Source organism: Capra hircus, chromosome 13 (assembly GCF_001704415.2).
Source record: "Capra hircus breed San Clemente chromosome 13, ASM170441v1, whole genome shotgun sequence".
In the NCBI taxonomy this organism is placed as follows: domain Eukaryota; kingdom Metazoa; phylum Chordata; class Mammalia; order Artiodactyla; family Bovidae; genus Capra; species Capra hircus.
The window spans coordinates 50,037,053-50,055,365 of NC_030820.1; the positions used below are offsets into that span (position 1 = coordinate 50,037,053).

Genomic DNA, 18,313 nt, shown 5'->3' on the forward strand with positions numbered 1-18,313 from the left:
GGCCTGGCCTGATACATATGTATCTTGCTCAGAAACTTTAGCACAGACATACACCCAAGGGTTAAATCTAGAATTATACTGATGATTTCTTTGGCCAAAAAAGGTTAACATTTGAAACAGCTTAATGATGAAATAAAACTATCAATAGATGGTAAATTGACATGCAGTTAAAATGTATTTATCCTCATAAGGAAATACCCTTGCTCAGTTTATTTTTATTATTAACAAGATTAAATTATTTAGCATTCAACATAATTACTCCCTCAAAATTTGGATACTATAAAAGAACATATAAGTAGCAAACAGTTTATGTGTAATGGATGATGAACAAGTCTATTTCAAAAATATTCTTTAATACAAAGCTTTAACTTCAGTAATTATTTTAAGTAATAGTGTTTTATAATTAAATGTATTTTGTCCATTGAAACATATAAAAATATAATATTTAAATGATATGCTACATCTTTAACCATTCTTCAATATATATTGACTTTTGAAAATGTGGTTTTAAATTTGACTAACATTCTGAAATCAATTTCAAATATTTTAAAAATATTTTACATCTTTAAACTTTTATTTTCAGCATTCTCCCAATAAAAACTATTTGCTAACAGAATCATGAAAAGAACGCTGCTTCTCAAGTTTAACATTCAAAAATAGCCTAAGGTTTTAGTGAAATCAGATTGTAGAAACTTAAGCAGATAGATACAGAACATTGTATATATTTATAAATTCAGTGATGGAGATCAAGTGCCGACCTGACTAATGATAATAAAAAAAAGATTCATAGGAGAATTTGTAATTTGAATTATTTGAAAATTTTATCCTTTAAACCACCATTTTCCAAACTGTGTTTCATGGAATTCTTAAATATTTCCACTTTTCAAAATAAAGCTAGAAATGTTTTTCTTCTAAAATTATAGGCATATGAAAATGATAAACCCATGTGGAATAGACAATGTTTATATCCTTAAAAATTCACAGGTTGAAGTTTTAACCCTCAATGTAATCGAATTTCCAGATGAATACTTTGAGAAGTAATAAGGGTTAGATGAGGTCCCAGGTAGTGCTAGTGATAAAGGTCATGAGGGTAAGGCCCTCATCATGGTATTAGTGGCCTTACAAGATTACACCAGAGAGCTTGTTCCTCTCCCTCTCCACGCACACAAGGGAGAGGTCATGTGGGCACACAGCATCAAGGTGACCTCTGCAACTCAGGGAAGAGCCTTCACAAAAACCAACCATGCTGGCAACCGTATCTCAGACTTCCAGCTTCCAGAAGAATGAGAAAATAAATTTCTGGTTTAATGATATAGGGAGGGAGGTGGGAGGGGGGTTCAGGATTGGGAACTCATGTACACCTGTGGTGGATTCATGTCAATGTATGGCAAAACCAATACAGTATTATAAAGTAAAAAAATAAAATAAATAAATAAATAAACACTCCCTTTCTCAGGTATTACATTTTGTTATGGCAACCTGAGCTGACTAAGACATTGCGTCATCATGATATTATTATTACTAGCAGAGAATAGTATATATAAGGAATATATACTATATAGTGTGCTAGCTAAGTTGCTTCAGTTGTGTCTGACTCTTTGCAACCTTATGAACTGTGGCCTGTCAAGTTCCTCTGTCCACTGGATTCTCCAGGCAAGATACTGGAGTGGGTTGCCACACCCTTCTTCAGGGGATGGTTCTGACCCAGGGATGGAACCCACATCTGTTTTGTCTAACATTCATTGGCAGGCTGGTTATTTACCACTAGCACCACATGAGAAGTCCGTATACTGTACATACTATACTATATATACGTTAGGCTTCACAGATGATGCTAGTGATAAAGAACCCTCCTGCCAATGCTGGAGACATAAAGAGACGCGGGTGCTATATAAGAAATATATAGTGTGTGTGTGTGTGTGCAACGCCCTTCGGTTCAGTTCTGTTGAGTTGTTCGGTTGTGTCCAATTCTTTGTGACCCCATGGACTGCAGCATGCCAGGCCTCCCTATTCATCACCAGCTCCCAGAGCTTTCTCAAACTCATGTCCATCAAGTAGGTGATGCCATCCAGCCATCTCATCCACTGTTACCCCTTTCTCTTTTCCAGTATCAGGGTCTTTTCAAATGAGTCAGTTCTTCACATCAGGTGGCCAAAGTATTAAAGCTTCAGCTTCAGCATCCGTTCCTCCAATGAATATTTAGGATTGATTTCCTTTAGGATTGACTGGTTTGATCTCCTTGCTGTCCAAAGGTCTCTCAAGAGTCTTCTCGAACACCACAGCGCTAAAGCATCAATTCTTTGGTGCTCAGCTTTCTTTATAGTCCAACTCTCACCTCCATATGTGACTACTGGAAAAACCATAGCTTTGACTAAATGGACTTTGTCGGCAAAGTAATGTCTCTGCCTATTAAGTAATGTCTCTGGTTTTTTAATACACTGTCTAGGTTGGTCATAGCTTTTCTTCCAAGGAGCAAGTGTCTTAATTTCATAGCCACAGTCACCATCTGCAGTGATTTTGGAGTCCAAGAAAATAAAGTCTCTCACTGTTTCCATTGTTTCCCCATCTATTTGTCATGAAGTGATGGGACTGGAAGCCATGGTCTTAGTTTTTTGAATGTTGAGTTTTAAGCCCACTTCTTCACTTTCCTCTTTCATTTCATCAAAAGGCTCTTCAGTTCCTCTTCAGTTTCTGTGATAAGGGTTGTGTCATCTGCATATCTGAGGTTATTGATATTTCTCCCAGCTTGTGCTTCATCCATCCTGGCATTTTGCATGATGTACTGTGCATAGAACAGGGAGGGAGAGGGAGGGGCATTCAGGATGGGGAAAACATGTATATCTCTGACGGATTCATGTTGATGTATGGCAGAACCAATATAGTATTGTGAAGTAATTTTTTTGAAAATTTTAAAAAAATAAAAAGCAGAGACATTACTTTGTCAACAGAAAAAAAAAGAAGAAGTTAAATAAGCAGGGTGACAATATACAACCTTGATGTACTCTTTTCCCAATTTGGAACCAGTCCATTGTTCCAAGTCTGATTCTAACTGTTGCTTCTTGACCTGCATACAGATTTCTCAGGAGGCAAGTAAGGTGGTCTGATATTCCCATCTCTTTAAGAATTTTCCAGTTTGTTGTGATCTACACAGTCAAAGGCTTTGATGTAGTCAATAAAGCAGAAATATATGTTTTTCTGGAACTCTCTTGCTTTTTCCATGGCCCAATGGAGTTGGCAATTTGATCTCTGATCCCTCTGTCTTTTCTAAATCCAGCTTGAACATCTGGAAGTTCTCAATTCAAATACCGCTGAAGACTGGCTTGGAGAATTTTGAGCATCACTTTGCTAGCGTGTGAGATGAGTGCAATTGTGCAGGAGTTTGAGCATTCTTTGGCATTGCCTTTCTTTGGGATTGGAATGAAAACTGACCTTTTTTCCAGTCCTGTGGCCACTGCTGAGTTTTCCAAATTTGCTGGCGTATTGAGTTCAGCACTTTCACAGCATCATCTTCCAGGATTTGAAATAACTCAATTGGAATTTGATCACCTCCACTAACTTTGTCAGTAGTGATTCTTCTTAAGAAGGCCCACTTGACTTCAGACTCCAGGATGTCTGGCTCTAGGTAAATGATCACACCATCGTGGTTATCTGGGTCATGGAGATCTTTTTTGTATAGTTCTTCTGTGTATTCTTGTCACCCCTTCTTAATATTTTCTGCTTCTCTTAGGTCCATACCATTTCTGTCATTTATTGCCCCCATATTCAAATGAAATGTTCCCTTGGTATCTCTAATTTTCCTGAAGCCCTTATCATTTGGATATTGGACATTTTAAACAGTCTTCAGGCCTCTCCTTCATTTAATCATATTTAATGATTAAAATCATTTAATTGTTTCTATTTGTCACTTTGTTTTATATTTTGGGAAATATCCTTGACCCTCTTCTTCAGTTAACCAGTAATTTTATTTTTAATTCCAAAAATCATGTTTTTATTATTTGGACACTCTTCTTAATGTTCCAATTTTCTTTTCACAGCAGACTCTTCTTGTTTAGACATATTTTCAATCCCTCTGAATCTAGCCTTTGGAATCTTTAAAGTTCTTTTCTTACTTTATCTCTTTCCTCTGCCATCAGCTTTTCTGTAGATGTACCATGGTCTTTTATGTTTTGGAATTTCTGAAATGCCTTGTGATGCTAAAGGCGGAGTCTCCCCTGGGCTAGAGCACAGACCCTTGGGAGACCCTGTGGCTACCAGCTCCTCACCACCCTCTAAGGCACCAGCAAGAGGCAGAGACCAGGCCCCTGGACACCCCGGGACCCCAGCAAACCTTACCCATCTTCAGCAGAGTCTCCCCTGGGCTAGTGGGTGAGTGTCACAAACAGAACTCCAGTGATTCCTCTGGTTTTCAGCTTCCACTTTTCATCACTTCTCTCTGTCACACTTGCACTCTAGACCCTAGAACCCCTCAGGCACCCTTGATATGACTTGCTCCTGCCTTCAGGGTTCTCACAAAGACTCTCTACAGGAGCAGTTTTCTTTTCATTTTCCTGCTGTCAATATACTCCCTTTACCTTTTGTTTCTTTCATAAATGTCTTCAAGTTTCTCTGCTGTTTGTGCCTTCCTTTCCTTTGCTGTCATAAGTGTTATGCATTCTTGGATTTCTGTACTTTAATTTCAGTAAGGTCTTAAATTTGATAAAAGGGTATGTATGTGCTCAATCTATCATTTTGAACTAGAAACCCAATATGCTCTCACACTATCATTTAAAAACATGTTTAGGAAATGGTTCTCTAAAGACACAGACTTGTATGCTATCCAGGAGAACTTTCTATGATGATGGAAATGTTCTACATCTGTGTGGTTCCATACAGTAACACAAATAGCCATAGAGTAATAGAAGTGTGGCAATGTAAGTGAGAAACTGAATTTTACTTTTGTTTAATTTTAATTTACTTGAATAGCTACACTTGGCTAGTGACTGCCATATTGGCTAACTGAGTTTTAATGTTTGCATGGGTTTACCCACTCTAATAAAGAGAGGTACCATGGTATTTTTTTATGTCTATATATATAACTATAAGTAACCTTAACAAACAATGTAAAATGTAATTGGAATTGCTCTGGTTATCTAATTGTATGTGTGATACCAAACATAAAAATCAAAAGTTAAAGAATTAAAATATTTGAAATATTTTTTATGAACCTCATGATTGAAGATTTATGAAATCCTTTGATTTATAATGCAAATATTTGCCACCAGGTAGCTATAACCTGTGTTTTAAGATATTGAATACTGTCAATAAACTGATCCTACACAGTATGAAAAAGAGATTAACCCCTTAGTCTTGGTAGTAAGGACACCTAGATTTGAATCCCATATCTGCTACATGCTTCCCATATAAGTCGCAAATTACTTAACTTGTTTGGTGCATCAGTGTACTAAACCACAAAATGGGGATAAAGATTCAAACATGATTGGTTTGTGGATTAAATGAGTTGAATGAGCTCTTAGAAAGTACCTGACACATGTTGAGCACTCAGATAAATATGATTATTATTATTTTCAGCTGATGGTGCAGGGAATATTAACTAAGAATATGAGTAGGTAGAGGAAGATTTATTTGCTGGATACTTTTGGCAAGTCTATTGAAGTTTTGTTTATAACAACAAATTTTCATCATAGTGAGGATTATGATTATTAGGAGCTTTTCATTTTGAAGGAAGTGCTATTCAAGTCTTAGTTTGTTGTCTTCTATCATCTCAAATTCCCAGCACTGCCTGTGTTCTACCAGGCAGTGCTGGGAATGTAGGGAGAAATCACTGAAAGGTTTTCTCAGAAGACGGGATCATGAGTATGCAGAGAAAAAATTAAAGTAATCATTTATGACCATTTATGTATCCCTTTCCTTAGTTGTTTATGTAATCTTGTTCACATTTTATTTTAACCCAGAGAGAAAAACAATGTTTTCTTAACGAGAGTCAAAGTGATCATAGCAAATGTTCATGAATCTTGGATATTTTCATTAACCTTTAGAGTTTACTGGTATGACATTCCAAATTTGTTGATTTGCCAGTTAATACACTAACTGGTTCACAAACACAACAGTCAATAGTGAATAGCACTCTTTGCTATCTTATTAATACATTATTTCCATACTTAATCTTAAATACCAAAGTAGGTACTCAAGATTTAGAGTAGTATTATCTTCTATCTATTGTCAAGGCCTTGAACAATAGACATACAGCAGACTCTATGCTATTTCAGCAGGAGCTTAGTAACTAAATCCTAGCTTCATGGCAGAAGTTTTGAACACAATTCAGGAACACTGAGTGAATATTCTTTGAGAATGTCTTTAAAAATTATAGATAGGATAATAATGAGTTAAAGAAGTTTCTGAGAAGGCAAAAACCACTAGAGAAGTGAGATAGCCTAGTTTTAAATTTTTTAATTAGAAAAAAAATCTAAAGAGCACAAGCCTTTGTTTATAATGCCATTTGTTAGCGTGAGTTCTGAGGAAAATCTAACCCTGTCTTGAGTACATATTTGGAGTTTGTGTTGAGATTTCCAAAGACAGAGATTAACCACAGCAAGAGATTGCATCTTGCTGTTTTACTTGCATTCATTAGAATCCAATCCTTAAAACGGCGGTAAGAGGGGATGTTTCATTGAGATCTTCTCAGTTGCTATGATTTCTTATTCCTACAAACATAATCTGTACATTTCTGGTAAAAGGAAAATGAAAAAAGATAGATGACTCTTAGTCAATCCATGTAACTTCTGGATGAAGATCTGTGAAATAATGAGACCTGGAATTCCCAGAATTGGCCTCACCACTCCCGCCTCCCCTCCACCAGACTGAACCTATGCACCACTTAATGTAGTCGTTGTCATAGTGATGATTCTTGTTTGTTAAATAGATGAAGTAAATAGTTACAGAGAAGCTAGACAATGTAAACTGCACATGTACAAATACGTTATTTCCTTTCAAATGCCAAATGCCCAGTCTTTCCTTCTCAGGCTTTTGAGCTCCTCTAGTTATAGATATTCATGCAGTTTTCCCTAAATATTTCACTCAATGAACATTCAGGCTGTCTACTGAGTGAAAAACACATAACATATGGATAAGAAAGAAAAAAGAGTGGTCCTTGGTATAACGGCCACAGAATGATGTTCTTGAAGTCAAAGCATTTTTCAACATAACATGTAATAGTAAAGTCTCATTCAATAGATTCACACCATATCCTAGAGGACAAAGTTGTAGAAAATTAAGTATATTGGGAATCCAAAATTGAAAAGTTGGTTAAAAATTAAATTGGTGATTTTACCCCAACCGCTGTGAGCCTTCTGTGATGAGAGTGATTAAATACTTGAAACAGCATTTTTTGAATAATTTTTAATTATTTTTAAATATTTTAAATAATTTTTTAGTAATTTTCTAAATGGATTACACCCTTTCAGTTTTCTTACTGACACTATTGTGAAGTGAAAGTGAAAGTAGCTCAACCATGTCCAACTCTTTGCGTCCCCATGGACAATACAGCCCATGGAATTCTCCAGGCCAGAATACTGGAGTGGTAAGCTGTTCCCTTCTCCAGGGGATCTTTCCAACCCAGGGGTCAAACAGAGGTCTCCCACATTGCAGGTGGATTCTTTACCAGCTAAGCCACAAGGGAAGTCCAAAAATACTTTGAAGTGGGTAGCCTATCCCTTTTCCAGTGGATCTTCCCAACCGAGGAATCAAACTGGGGTCTCCTGCATTGCGGGTGGATTCTTTACCAGCTGAGCTACCAGGGATTAGCCACAATTCTTGCCCAGATTACAGCAGTTTCCTAAATTGCTTCCCTGACCACAGTTAGGCCACCTCCATTGAGTCGGCCCGTTATACAAAGCTTGCTTTTTCTACATTGCTAATCTGATGAGGTTGTTTCCCTCATGCAGGTTCTTAGTGGTTCTCAAACACCTTAAAGTCTACATATGGCTTATATGGTTTAACACTCTTACTTGTGACTGCTGTATTTCGACATGACCGAAGTCTGAAAGAGTCTTTTGACCTGATGTCATGACAAAAGTCAAGGATCATCTTCCATCCTGGAATGAAACCTTCCCTAAATCACTTTTATAACTGTCCAAACACTATTTAATCTATAGTGCATAGATTTCAATTGCAGTACCTACAACATCTTATCTCACCCAAATTCTTGTTTTTATGTCTGTCCTCTCCAAGAATGAGATGTCCTTTGGCCAAGGATCTCAATTTATTGTCTTTTATTTTAGTACACAGTAAATATAATAAATGTTTATGAAATGAGTGATTGAATAAGTGAATGAATGAGCAAATAAATGGGACAGATCCTTTAGGTTATTATTTCAGTACCTACAGTGGAATATAGCTACAGGAAGTAGCATTAACAATCACGGACTACAGTATGAATGAAAGCAAGGTCAGCGAAACTGTTGTTTAAAGGTGTCTATAATATCAGTATATACTCAAAAAAGTATAATCCACAGAAATTTTGAACTGACAATAGTCTATAGAAAAGAATATAACAATGTCTTTTAAAAACACAGATTAAGACAGATCAGGATTTAAACATAGCTCCACTACTTAAAAGCTTCATTGTGAAAAGTGAAAGTTGCTCAGTCATATCCGACTCTTCATGACCCCATGGACTATACAGTCCATGGAATTCTCCAGGACAGAATACTGGAGTGGGTAGCCATTCCCTTCTGCAGAGGATCATCTCAACCCAGGAATCGAACCTAGGACTCCCACATTGCAGGTGGATTTTCACCATGTGAGCTACCAGGAAAGCCCAAGAATACTGGAGTGGGTAGCCAAGCTTCATTAGGCCCATTCCGTTACTCACATTAGCTTATTTTTGTGTCCATACTATTAAATAAAGTCGGGGGCATTCCCAGAGCTTTATAAGTAAGGGCCATGGTACTCATACATATTCAAGTAAAACCAATGAAAAAGTTTTGATTCTAAGTCATAGTTAACCCTGAGATAAATTAATAGAATCTCTCATCACAGGGTCACTTACTTAATTATTTCCATTTGAAATAATATGTTTGGGGCAGTTATCTACATAACAGTATTAAATGTTTTCAAAGGCAAGAAAATATTTTTGTGGGTGAACACATTTACATTCCAAATTATTATATTCATTGGTACCTCCCTGTGAGATTTGCATACATGTGGATACTGGGGAATTTGTCAAGTTTCTTAACAACCACGGCTTGATATTTGAAGATTTTAACATTCTAGTCCACCATTCTCTAAGGAGAGGTGATATGGGATTCCACACTCAAAAAATCAGTTCTAGTCATTGGTACTGGGAGGGAACAGGAGAAAAATACAAAGAGCTCTTAAACATATCTGGCTGTCATAATATCTTCCTTGGGAGTTCTTATTGATCTGAGAGCAGTTGTTGGCAGCTTTCAGCCAAAGCAACAAACTCAAGACCCTCTACCTAGGTTTTGCCAAGCTCTGTGATTCAATGGCATCCAAAATAAGGCAATCCCACTACTTTAGAAAAAGTACCTTTTTACTTCATAAGAGCCTTTTTCTCCTTCAGAAGGAAGAAACATTTAGCCATTAATGTCAAATGGGAGAACTGAGAGATGGATTTATATTTCCATATTAATTATTTGGAAATAATTGATTATTTTCCCTTAAAATATCATGGTCATATCCATAAAGAATCATAAAATTAGAATGAACTCAGGTAGAGGAATAAACAAACCTCTCAAAATGCCTTTTGCAACAATGGGCAGAGATGTCAGTCTTCTCAGCCATTTAATATCCTCCCAGCTGATGGATGGGTCTATTGCTTTAGCCACATATGCAGCAAGTCCACTTTTGTCTCCAAAATTTTCCTTAGGAGAAAATGCTAAATCACTGGTTTCAAAATTTTTCATTCTGAAATAAAGAGATACATAAAATGAGAAACTTCCCAACTTAGAAGTATCTTTACAATGACTCATTCAAAGAAAAAAAGAAGGGTACACTTTTCAAATCAATTGACTGTTCACTCTCCAGGTTGATCACATTTATGTTTTCGTGTTTTGATGAAGGAGTCCAGGCTAAATGTGACAACTTAGTAGACTTAATTGGTCACTTAAAGTTTATTTTGCATCTTATAATGTAAGATTTTTATATAAATTTATATCTTTTTATATAAATAAGTCAGATTAAAGGATAAAACTTTGGCCAAGCTCAAATATCTCTACTTTTTTAAGCCAGTCTGTGAATATAAACAATCAATTTGATGCTATTTTCAAATGCAATGCATACTAATCATAAGATGAACATTTGCATGGTGCATCACAATTTACAATGGGCATTCATATACCCACAATATTTAAAAAACTTTTGGAAAATAAAATTTACACTCTATGATTCCTGTTTTATACAGAAAATAAAACCAGAATTGTAGAACAAGATGCCCCCATGTATTAACTAAGGCAGCATTTGGGTTTCAAACTGGTCTTGACCCTTTCTCTTTTTTTTTTAAGAATTTTTTTTTCTGTGTGTATCATTTTAAAGTCTTTCTATTTCATGCTTTGGTTTCTTGGCTGTGAGGCATGTGGGATCTTAGCTCCCCAACTAAGGATCAAACCTGTACCCCCTGCATTAGAAGTGAGGTCTTAACCGCTGGACCACCAGGAAAGTCTCAGTGTCTCTGACTCTTAATTACATTCTCTTCACTCAGATCTCAACTGCACTCTTCAGTTACATTAGACTTCAGAAATCTTTCAAAGTCCTCGTGGAAAATTCTAGACGAGATTGGAAATGCAGTATTAACACCTTCTGTCTGTGGTCACTGTAAACTCTTTTCCTTGTCTTTTTCTTTCTTCTTTCAGCTCTTTTCCTGCTACCATACGGATGGTGGTGGTGCTGGTGCTTGGTCATAGGGAGAAGTGGAAAGTGGTTCCCAGCAGATGAGCTGTCAGCTCTTGCTTTTTTCCTCCTCTGTTTACTTGCTTTTTCTGTCTTCGGACTCAGAACCCCTAATCTTCTAAACATTCCTGACCAGGATATGAGTTTTCCAATTATCAAGAACTTCCTTACTTTTCCTGAGGTGTGATGGTTAGTTTTGTCAGCTTGACTGGGCTAAGGGATGCTTAGGCAACTGGTAAAAGATTACTTCTGGATATGTCCATAAGGATGTTTCTAAGTGAGATTAGCATTTATATCAGTAGATTAAGAAGAAATTGGGCAAGCATCTTCTAATCTGTGGAGGTCCCAAATAGGACAAAAAGGTGGAAGACGAATAAGTTCATTGTCTCTGTTTGAGTAGGGACATCAATTGTCTCCTACCCTTCACATTGGAGCTATTGGTTATCAAACCTTCAGGTTTTGACCAGGACTTACACTATGGGCTCCCAGTTTGGGGACCCTTCAGACACAGACTGGGACTTATACTATTAGCTCCCCCCATTCTTAGGCCTCAGGTTTAGGTTGAAACTACTCTGGCTTTCCTGGACCTACTCTTACAACCTGGGCCTCCAGCTTGTAGATAATAGATTGTGGGATTTCTCAGACTCCTTAATTGTATGAGCAAATCCCTTATAGTAAATATCTCTATAGATACAGATACAGATATTTAGATATGGACATCCTATTTCTTCTGTTTCTCTGGAGAACTTGACTAATACATACGACTTTTTCTTACTCCTGGGGCCTGAGTCACCCTCAACACAGCAGACTCAACTTGTCAATGATGTTGGTGTACACATACCCCAGCTTCTTCACCCCTGGGCAGATTAACTCTGAGATAGATTCTATAAGATCTCCCAGAGTTTCCCAGCAGGATTAAGCTTCAGTTGCCCATAACTGTGACTGTCTTTGTAACATGCCAATTGTTGGACCACCTCCCCTCCCTGATACCTCTTCCCCACTCCTCTACCAATGCTCCTACCATCTTCTAAAGGTATTACTTTTACTTAAATCAGTGGTTCACATTCTTCTCCTAAAGAAACACAAACTGAGACACAACCCCACTGAGTTGCTCCCTTCTCCTATGTCTAATTTTGTTAACTCATCTTAGAACAGTATTTCTCTAACTAATCTAGAAGACACTGCAGGTGGCTTACTCTACACCTGAAATCTTTTCTCTTAGGCTAATATCCCAATATCTTGACTAGATTTTGGAAGTTCTCCAAGCTAGGGACAAAGTCTTTTCTGCCTACACCTCTGACCACTGATTGGATGGATGGCCTTCTGAATACACACTGGCACCACCCATGTGACTTAGCTGTCTGAAATCAGCTTAGCAGATCCAAATCCAACTGCCAACTTCATTTCTCTAAAAGGCTGACTTTGAATGATGACCGTGACCTAGACTCACCTTGCCCTTCTGCACATTATGAATTACTCTGCTAGCCAGTCTCTTCTTTGTGTTAAAGTGAAAGCTATATATGGATCTCTGGCTTAGTCATCAGTCTTTATTCCTTTCCACTGGCTCTGACATTGAACATAGAAAGTATCTTGGAGCTAAGGTTATAACAATTTTTATATGAACTTAGAAGTACAGAGGTACACAATTTTTACAAAACTAGGGCTTCCCTGGTAGCTCAGTGGTAAAGAATCTTCCTGCCAGTGTAGGAAACACAGGAGACTTGGGTTCAATCCCTGAGTCAAGAAGATCCCCTGGAGGAGGAAATGGCAACCTGGAAAATTCCATAGACAGAGGAGCCTGGTGGGCTATAGTCCACGGGGTCGCAAAGAGTCAGACATGACTGAGCAACTGAGTGCTGAGGTTTAATGCCTTTAACGTGCTTATAAATAGCTGGTTATGTAGCTTAGGCAGCATCTATTATCATAAGGCCATGGACATTCACATCCCATGTAACTGTCTTCAACCACTGGCTAAGGTTTCTCAGTAAGGAATGACTGTGACTCAGGTGGCCGCTAAAGGTCACAGAAAATCACAAATCCATGAAAGTCATATTTGTATCCATTATTTGTTGAGGTTTGGTTTAGATTATAGCTGAAATACTCTGAGCTTCTTTTTTTAATCAAATCACTTAAGGCTGTACATTTTATCACAGATTTTGGCCTTCTGTGGTCATCCTAATTTGAATTAAGCTATACCTAGTCAATAAACATACCCTTATTATTGGAGGCCTATTCCATTACTTAGAAATGACACTAAGTGATATTAAATTTCAAACCTTTAAATAATATTGTTAATAAGAAAAAGATCCTGTCTGTCCATGCCATAGCAAAACCAGAGGGAAAAAAGAATAATATCTGTATGAGTATATTCTCTGCATAGCACCCCACCCCCATCCCAAACAAGCTACAGTGTTTCAGCAAGGGTGGGGTGAAAGGGTGAAAGGGATAGGAAAAAACAGAAACATGGATAAAATTATATAAATAACTGTTGTTATTCTTGGATGGCTAAATGCAGATCAACACTTGAATGAATGTTGCCTTACAGAAATTTCAGGGTACAATGAAGCCTTGTTGTTACTCTTAAACGTTGTTCAAAGCCAGAAGCCAAGAAAAAGTTTTCAGATATCTTGACAGAGACCCACGATGGAGTGTTTTAACCATGGCTCCAAAGGAAACCTCCATGAATGCTATTTTTATTAGAATTATGACATATACACAAAAAACACTTAACGCAGCTTCTGATAACCAAAGTATTTCATTTCATACGGAAGGAAAAGGGCAACATCAAAATAATAACAAGATTACTTGGGACTTAATTCTCTGAATCCCAATCTGTTTAATGACCCACAGGCAAGGGATAAGATTTCTTTTTTGTAAAGGATTCATTGTGCCTTGAAAGGCTCCTAAACATACTTTTTAATCTAATATAAAAATGATTTTATTTTTTAGTAAGTTAGCATCATAAAAATGTAACAACTACTAAGGAAAGTTAGCATTATTAAATAACCAATAGTAGTGTCAGTAATGATGGCTATTATTGAGATATCATACAACATTAAAGAATAATGTCGTATGTCTCCACTGTGGGAAACACACTGCAAAATAACAACCAGTAGGACACATAATCGGAGAAGGCAATGGCACCCCACTCCAATACTCTTGCTTGGAAAAGCCCGAGGACAGAAGAGCCTGGTGGGCTGCAGTCCATGGGGTCTCTAAGGGTCAGACACAACTAAGCGACTTCACTATCACTTTTCACTTTCATGCACTGGAGAGGGAAATGGCAACCCACTCCAGTGTTCTTGCCTGGAGAATCCCAGGGACGGGGGAGCCTGGTGGGCTGCCGTCTATGGGGTCGCACAGAGTCAGACACGACTGAAGCGACTTAGCAGCAGCAGCAGAACACATAATATCAGTATAACATGAGAGACATTCAAAATACGTAATAGATATTTGTACATGGAACAGCAACCTTTAATACTGTGATTAGGAAAACATTGCTATTTATTGCACAGCCCTGCTAACTTTTTCTTCCATGTGGCTGGGTATTTGGAAGAAAGTTTCAGAGCAAGGATTTTCAGTATGAGCTCAAACCCTTATTCAAATTCTTATTAGTATTGTTTTATTGGGTAAATCTGTTATGATCTAGTACATTTTTATTCTGAGCACCTACTATGTGCCAGTGTTTTAGTAAAACGATCAAAAATACTGGCTACCTAGGTTGACATTCTAGCTAGGGGAGTCAGAAAATAAACAAGAAACATAATCAACAGATAATTTATGGAGCCTGTTAGAACATAAGTACTATACAAAATAAAGAAAAAGAAGAGCAGAATAAGAGGGATGTGAGCTGGTAGAGGCTTGACTTGAAAGTTTAAATATGATAATTGGATGTGGCCCCAATGAGAAGCTATCTTGTAGAGGAAATTGGCAGAGCTGTGTCATTTTATCTGTTTCCTGTTGCTGCTATAACAAGCACAACCCTAGAGGCTTTCAGTTCAGCTCAGTTGCTCAGTTGTGTCCGACTCTTTGCAACCCCATGAATCGCAGCACACCAGGCCTCCCTGTCCATCACCAACTCCCGGAGTTTACCCAAACTCATGTCCATCAAGTCGGTAATGCCATCCAGCCATCTCATCCTCTGTCGTCCCCTTCTCTTCCTGCCCCCAATCCCTCCCAGCATCAGGGTCTTTTCCAGTGAGTCAACTCTTCACATGAGGTGGCCAAAGTATTGGAGTTTCAGCTTCGGCATCAGTCCTTCCAATGAACACCCAGGACTGATCTCCTTTAGGATGGACTGGTTGGATCTCCTTGCAGTCCAAGGGACTCTCAAGAGTCTTCTCCAACACTACAGTTCAAAAGCATCAATTCTTCAGTGTTCAGCTTTCTTCACAGTCCAACTCTCAAAGTGACACAAATTTATTATAGTCTAGAGGTCAGAAATTCAAACTGTCTCATTGGACTAAACTCAAGGGGTCAATAGGGCTATTTCCCTTCCAGAGGCTATAGGGGAGAATCTCTTTCCTTGAGTTTTCCAGCTTCTAGAAACCGTCTATATTTCCCTGTTTCCAGATGCTATCACTCCAACTTTGCTTCTCTCATCGCATCTCTTTCTCTGACTGTCCTGCATGCCTCTTATAAGGAGCCTTTTCATTACATTAAGCCTCCTGTGATAATCCAGGATAATCATCTCCTCTCAAGGTCCTTAACTTAGTCACACCTGCCAAGTTCATTTTGCCATGTAAAAAGTAACATATTCACAGGTTCCAAGGTTCAGAACATAGGCATCTTTGGAAGGTTATTATCCTGCTTAATATTATGTGACTTAACATTGCAACTGTTTTCCTAACCAAATAATTTAGAGGCTATCTGCCATGTACAAAGTCCTCCTTCACAAATCGTTTTCTCTACTCTAGACCCCCAACCCAAGATCCCCACACTTATTTGTATCTCTATTCTGTTCTCTACCATTCATCTTTATTTTGGTTTCCCAATATAAAGACAAGTAGCTTCATCCCTGATGTCAAAATGTAAAGGAAGTGAAGTTAGTTTGCATTGATTTGGGGAAAGAATGTTACAGGCAGAGGGAAGAGTCAGTTCTGAGGCTCTAAGGCGCAGGTGTGGCTGGCTCCCTGAAAAAACAGGAGGAAGCAGGAGATTCTGGGAAGAATGAATGAAGATGAGAATGCTGGCAATGAGATCAGAGGAGGGGGTGCCTCACCCGCCACTTTTACCTCCAGAAACCTGGGAAGACAGCACGGTCTCTTCTCTTTTGTGTGCTGTTCTCTGGCTGTTGTGGTGAATACTTTATTTCAGGGCCTAAGGAAGCACATCCCAGGCAAATCATCAAAAGGGTAGGTGTCATGATTTACCTTGACCTTAGTCAATGATTGGAAATTTCTTTTAACTGCCTTAGTGCTGTCCCAAAGAGCCAAATTTTAACCCGAGGTAAACAAGCCACCCGCATGTGGTGTGGAGATGGACTCGGGTCCCTGACTCAAGGCCTCAGGAGCCAATTTGGTGAACTCGCTTCAATCCTCGCCTCTTCCGGAAGCGGGTGCGAATTCGCCTTACTCCCCCTCAGTCTCGGGGACCTCTGCGCTGCTCATCATGCTCACATCCGTGTGTTTTGCATATGGACCAGGCAGAGATTACCAAACTCCTGAACTCTGGCTGGTCCCAGAAGCCAAAAGTCAGGACCCGCCCCCTTCTCTCCAGGCAGAGGAAGCCACGAGGGCTGGAAGGAGCCGCTGCTTTACAGACTCATTCTCCTCTGGATTTCCTGCCTCTCTCGCCTGCCAAACCTCATTCTGAACAGCCCGGCTTCACCTTCTATGAGTCAGGTCAATTGCGGAAAGAAACCTGATTTCATATCAGGCTGTAACAGATGAGCTTTTGGGCAGCACGTGCCCTCCAGCGGAAGCCAGGGCCTCCCGTCGTGGGCTCTGCCTTCACTGCTGCATGTGGGCCCCAGGGCTCTGCACGCCACCACCCCCTCCCCCGAAGCCCACAGGGACAAACAGCGTCAGTGTGCGCTCTGACGGCCAGGGCACCGGCAAAGGGTGTTTCCTGTGTTCCCCATAGCCTAGATGTGTGGCTCATTATTTGATCATCTTCAGAAGGAAGATGTGACAAGCTGGGGAGCTGTGGCCACTCCTCTGCACATTGACAGCTGAAAAGGGCCTTTGTCTCCTGGTCCCTCACGTCATCTGGGCAGGAGCCCGGGAAGAAAGAGGAGGGGGAAAGAACAGCAGCCTTCCCGCTCCTGGCTGAGTGGCCCTGGCAACCAAGGAGTAAGAGATATGGGCCAGAATTAACACGGGTGTCATCCCCCATCTAAGTAGATACCACGTGAAACCTGTTTTGTTATCCAGAGCCAGAAACTGCTTCCTAAACTTAAGGAACAAACCCACTATATTATTTATTGTTGTTGTCGCTAGCAGTAGAAGTAGTAGTAGAACAGAAGAGGGAAAAGAAAGAGCAAATTCCTATTCAAAGGGTCAAAGGGAAACAACGAGGAACATTTCCTGTCAGAAGCTTAAATACTGGGAAACAACATTTTAGAAAGTCTAAAAACTAAGGTAATCAAAAGAGAGAAATAATGTGAATTCATATCAAGAATTAATATAGATTAGTAAGATTTCATATTTAGGACATTTGAAACCATCTACTTTCTGATGAATTTGGCAAGAAGTAGAAATATGTCAAGGATTTTTGTTTTTGTTCTCTTAGAAAGACAGGGTATTTGGGTAACTCCATGTCTGGGATGTGTGGAGCAGGGTTATTGATGGCTGTCAGGGAAACACTTCCTCATTCTGCCATTGGGCCACTGAGGATATTATATACAGAAATAAATCCTAAACCTACCTGGAATTATCACAGAGATAACATCACACAGCTCATTTATATATGGTTTAACAGCAAGATTTTATGCACAGTAGCTTATGCTTAAATAGGTATACACACAGAAGAGCTATATGACAGACAAGACTATGAACTTACATGATGGTTGGAAGACATTCCATTCTCTAATATACTTGGAATCCTGGCTCTCAACAGTCTTCTTGTCCTTATGTGGAATGCTGATTTGATTTTGAATCTTTTAGATTTTGGATCTTTTAGAAGGATTAACTTTATATGTAGACAGAGTAAGCAATAGTCCAGTGAAATGAGGTCTAGGATCCCAAAGAAGTCATCCCTCATTTCTTGTACTCTGGTGGACGATTTGAAATCCCATCATCAAAATGTCCTCCATTAAAACTAAGATTTTGGTTCTGGTCAAAATAGTTTTAGCCCTAAAGTCTATCAGCCAAACACTGATATGAAAAACATAAGGGCAGATTTTGATAGGAACCAAGGGAAAGTAAAAACAAAGGGGAGGAGAGATTTGTAGCTCTGTCTTTTTCAG

The 18,313-nt window shown here is 38.8% G+C and overlaps 1 protein-coding gene across 2 annotated transcripts in view; it reads right to left on the minus strand.

Annotated features, from left to right (window-relative positions):
- HAO1 (hydroxyacid oxidase 1) overlaps positions 1 to 18,313 on the minus strand; it is a 61,621-nt gene that overhangs the window by 12,452 nt on the left and 30,856 nt on the right. For both annotated transcript variants that reach the window (XM_005688179.3, XM_005688180.3), the window contains one exon: positions 9,749 to 9,924. In XM_005688179.3, coding sequence (XP_005688236.1) covers positions 9,749 to 9,924 — 176 coding nt within the window. The remainder of the gene's footprint in view (positions 1 to 9,748; positions 9,925 to 18,313) is intronic.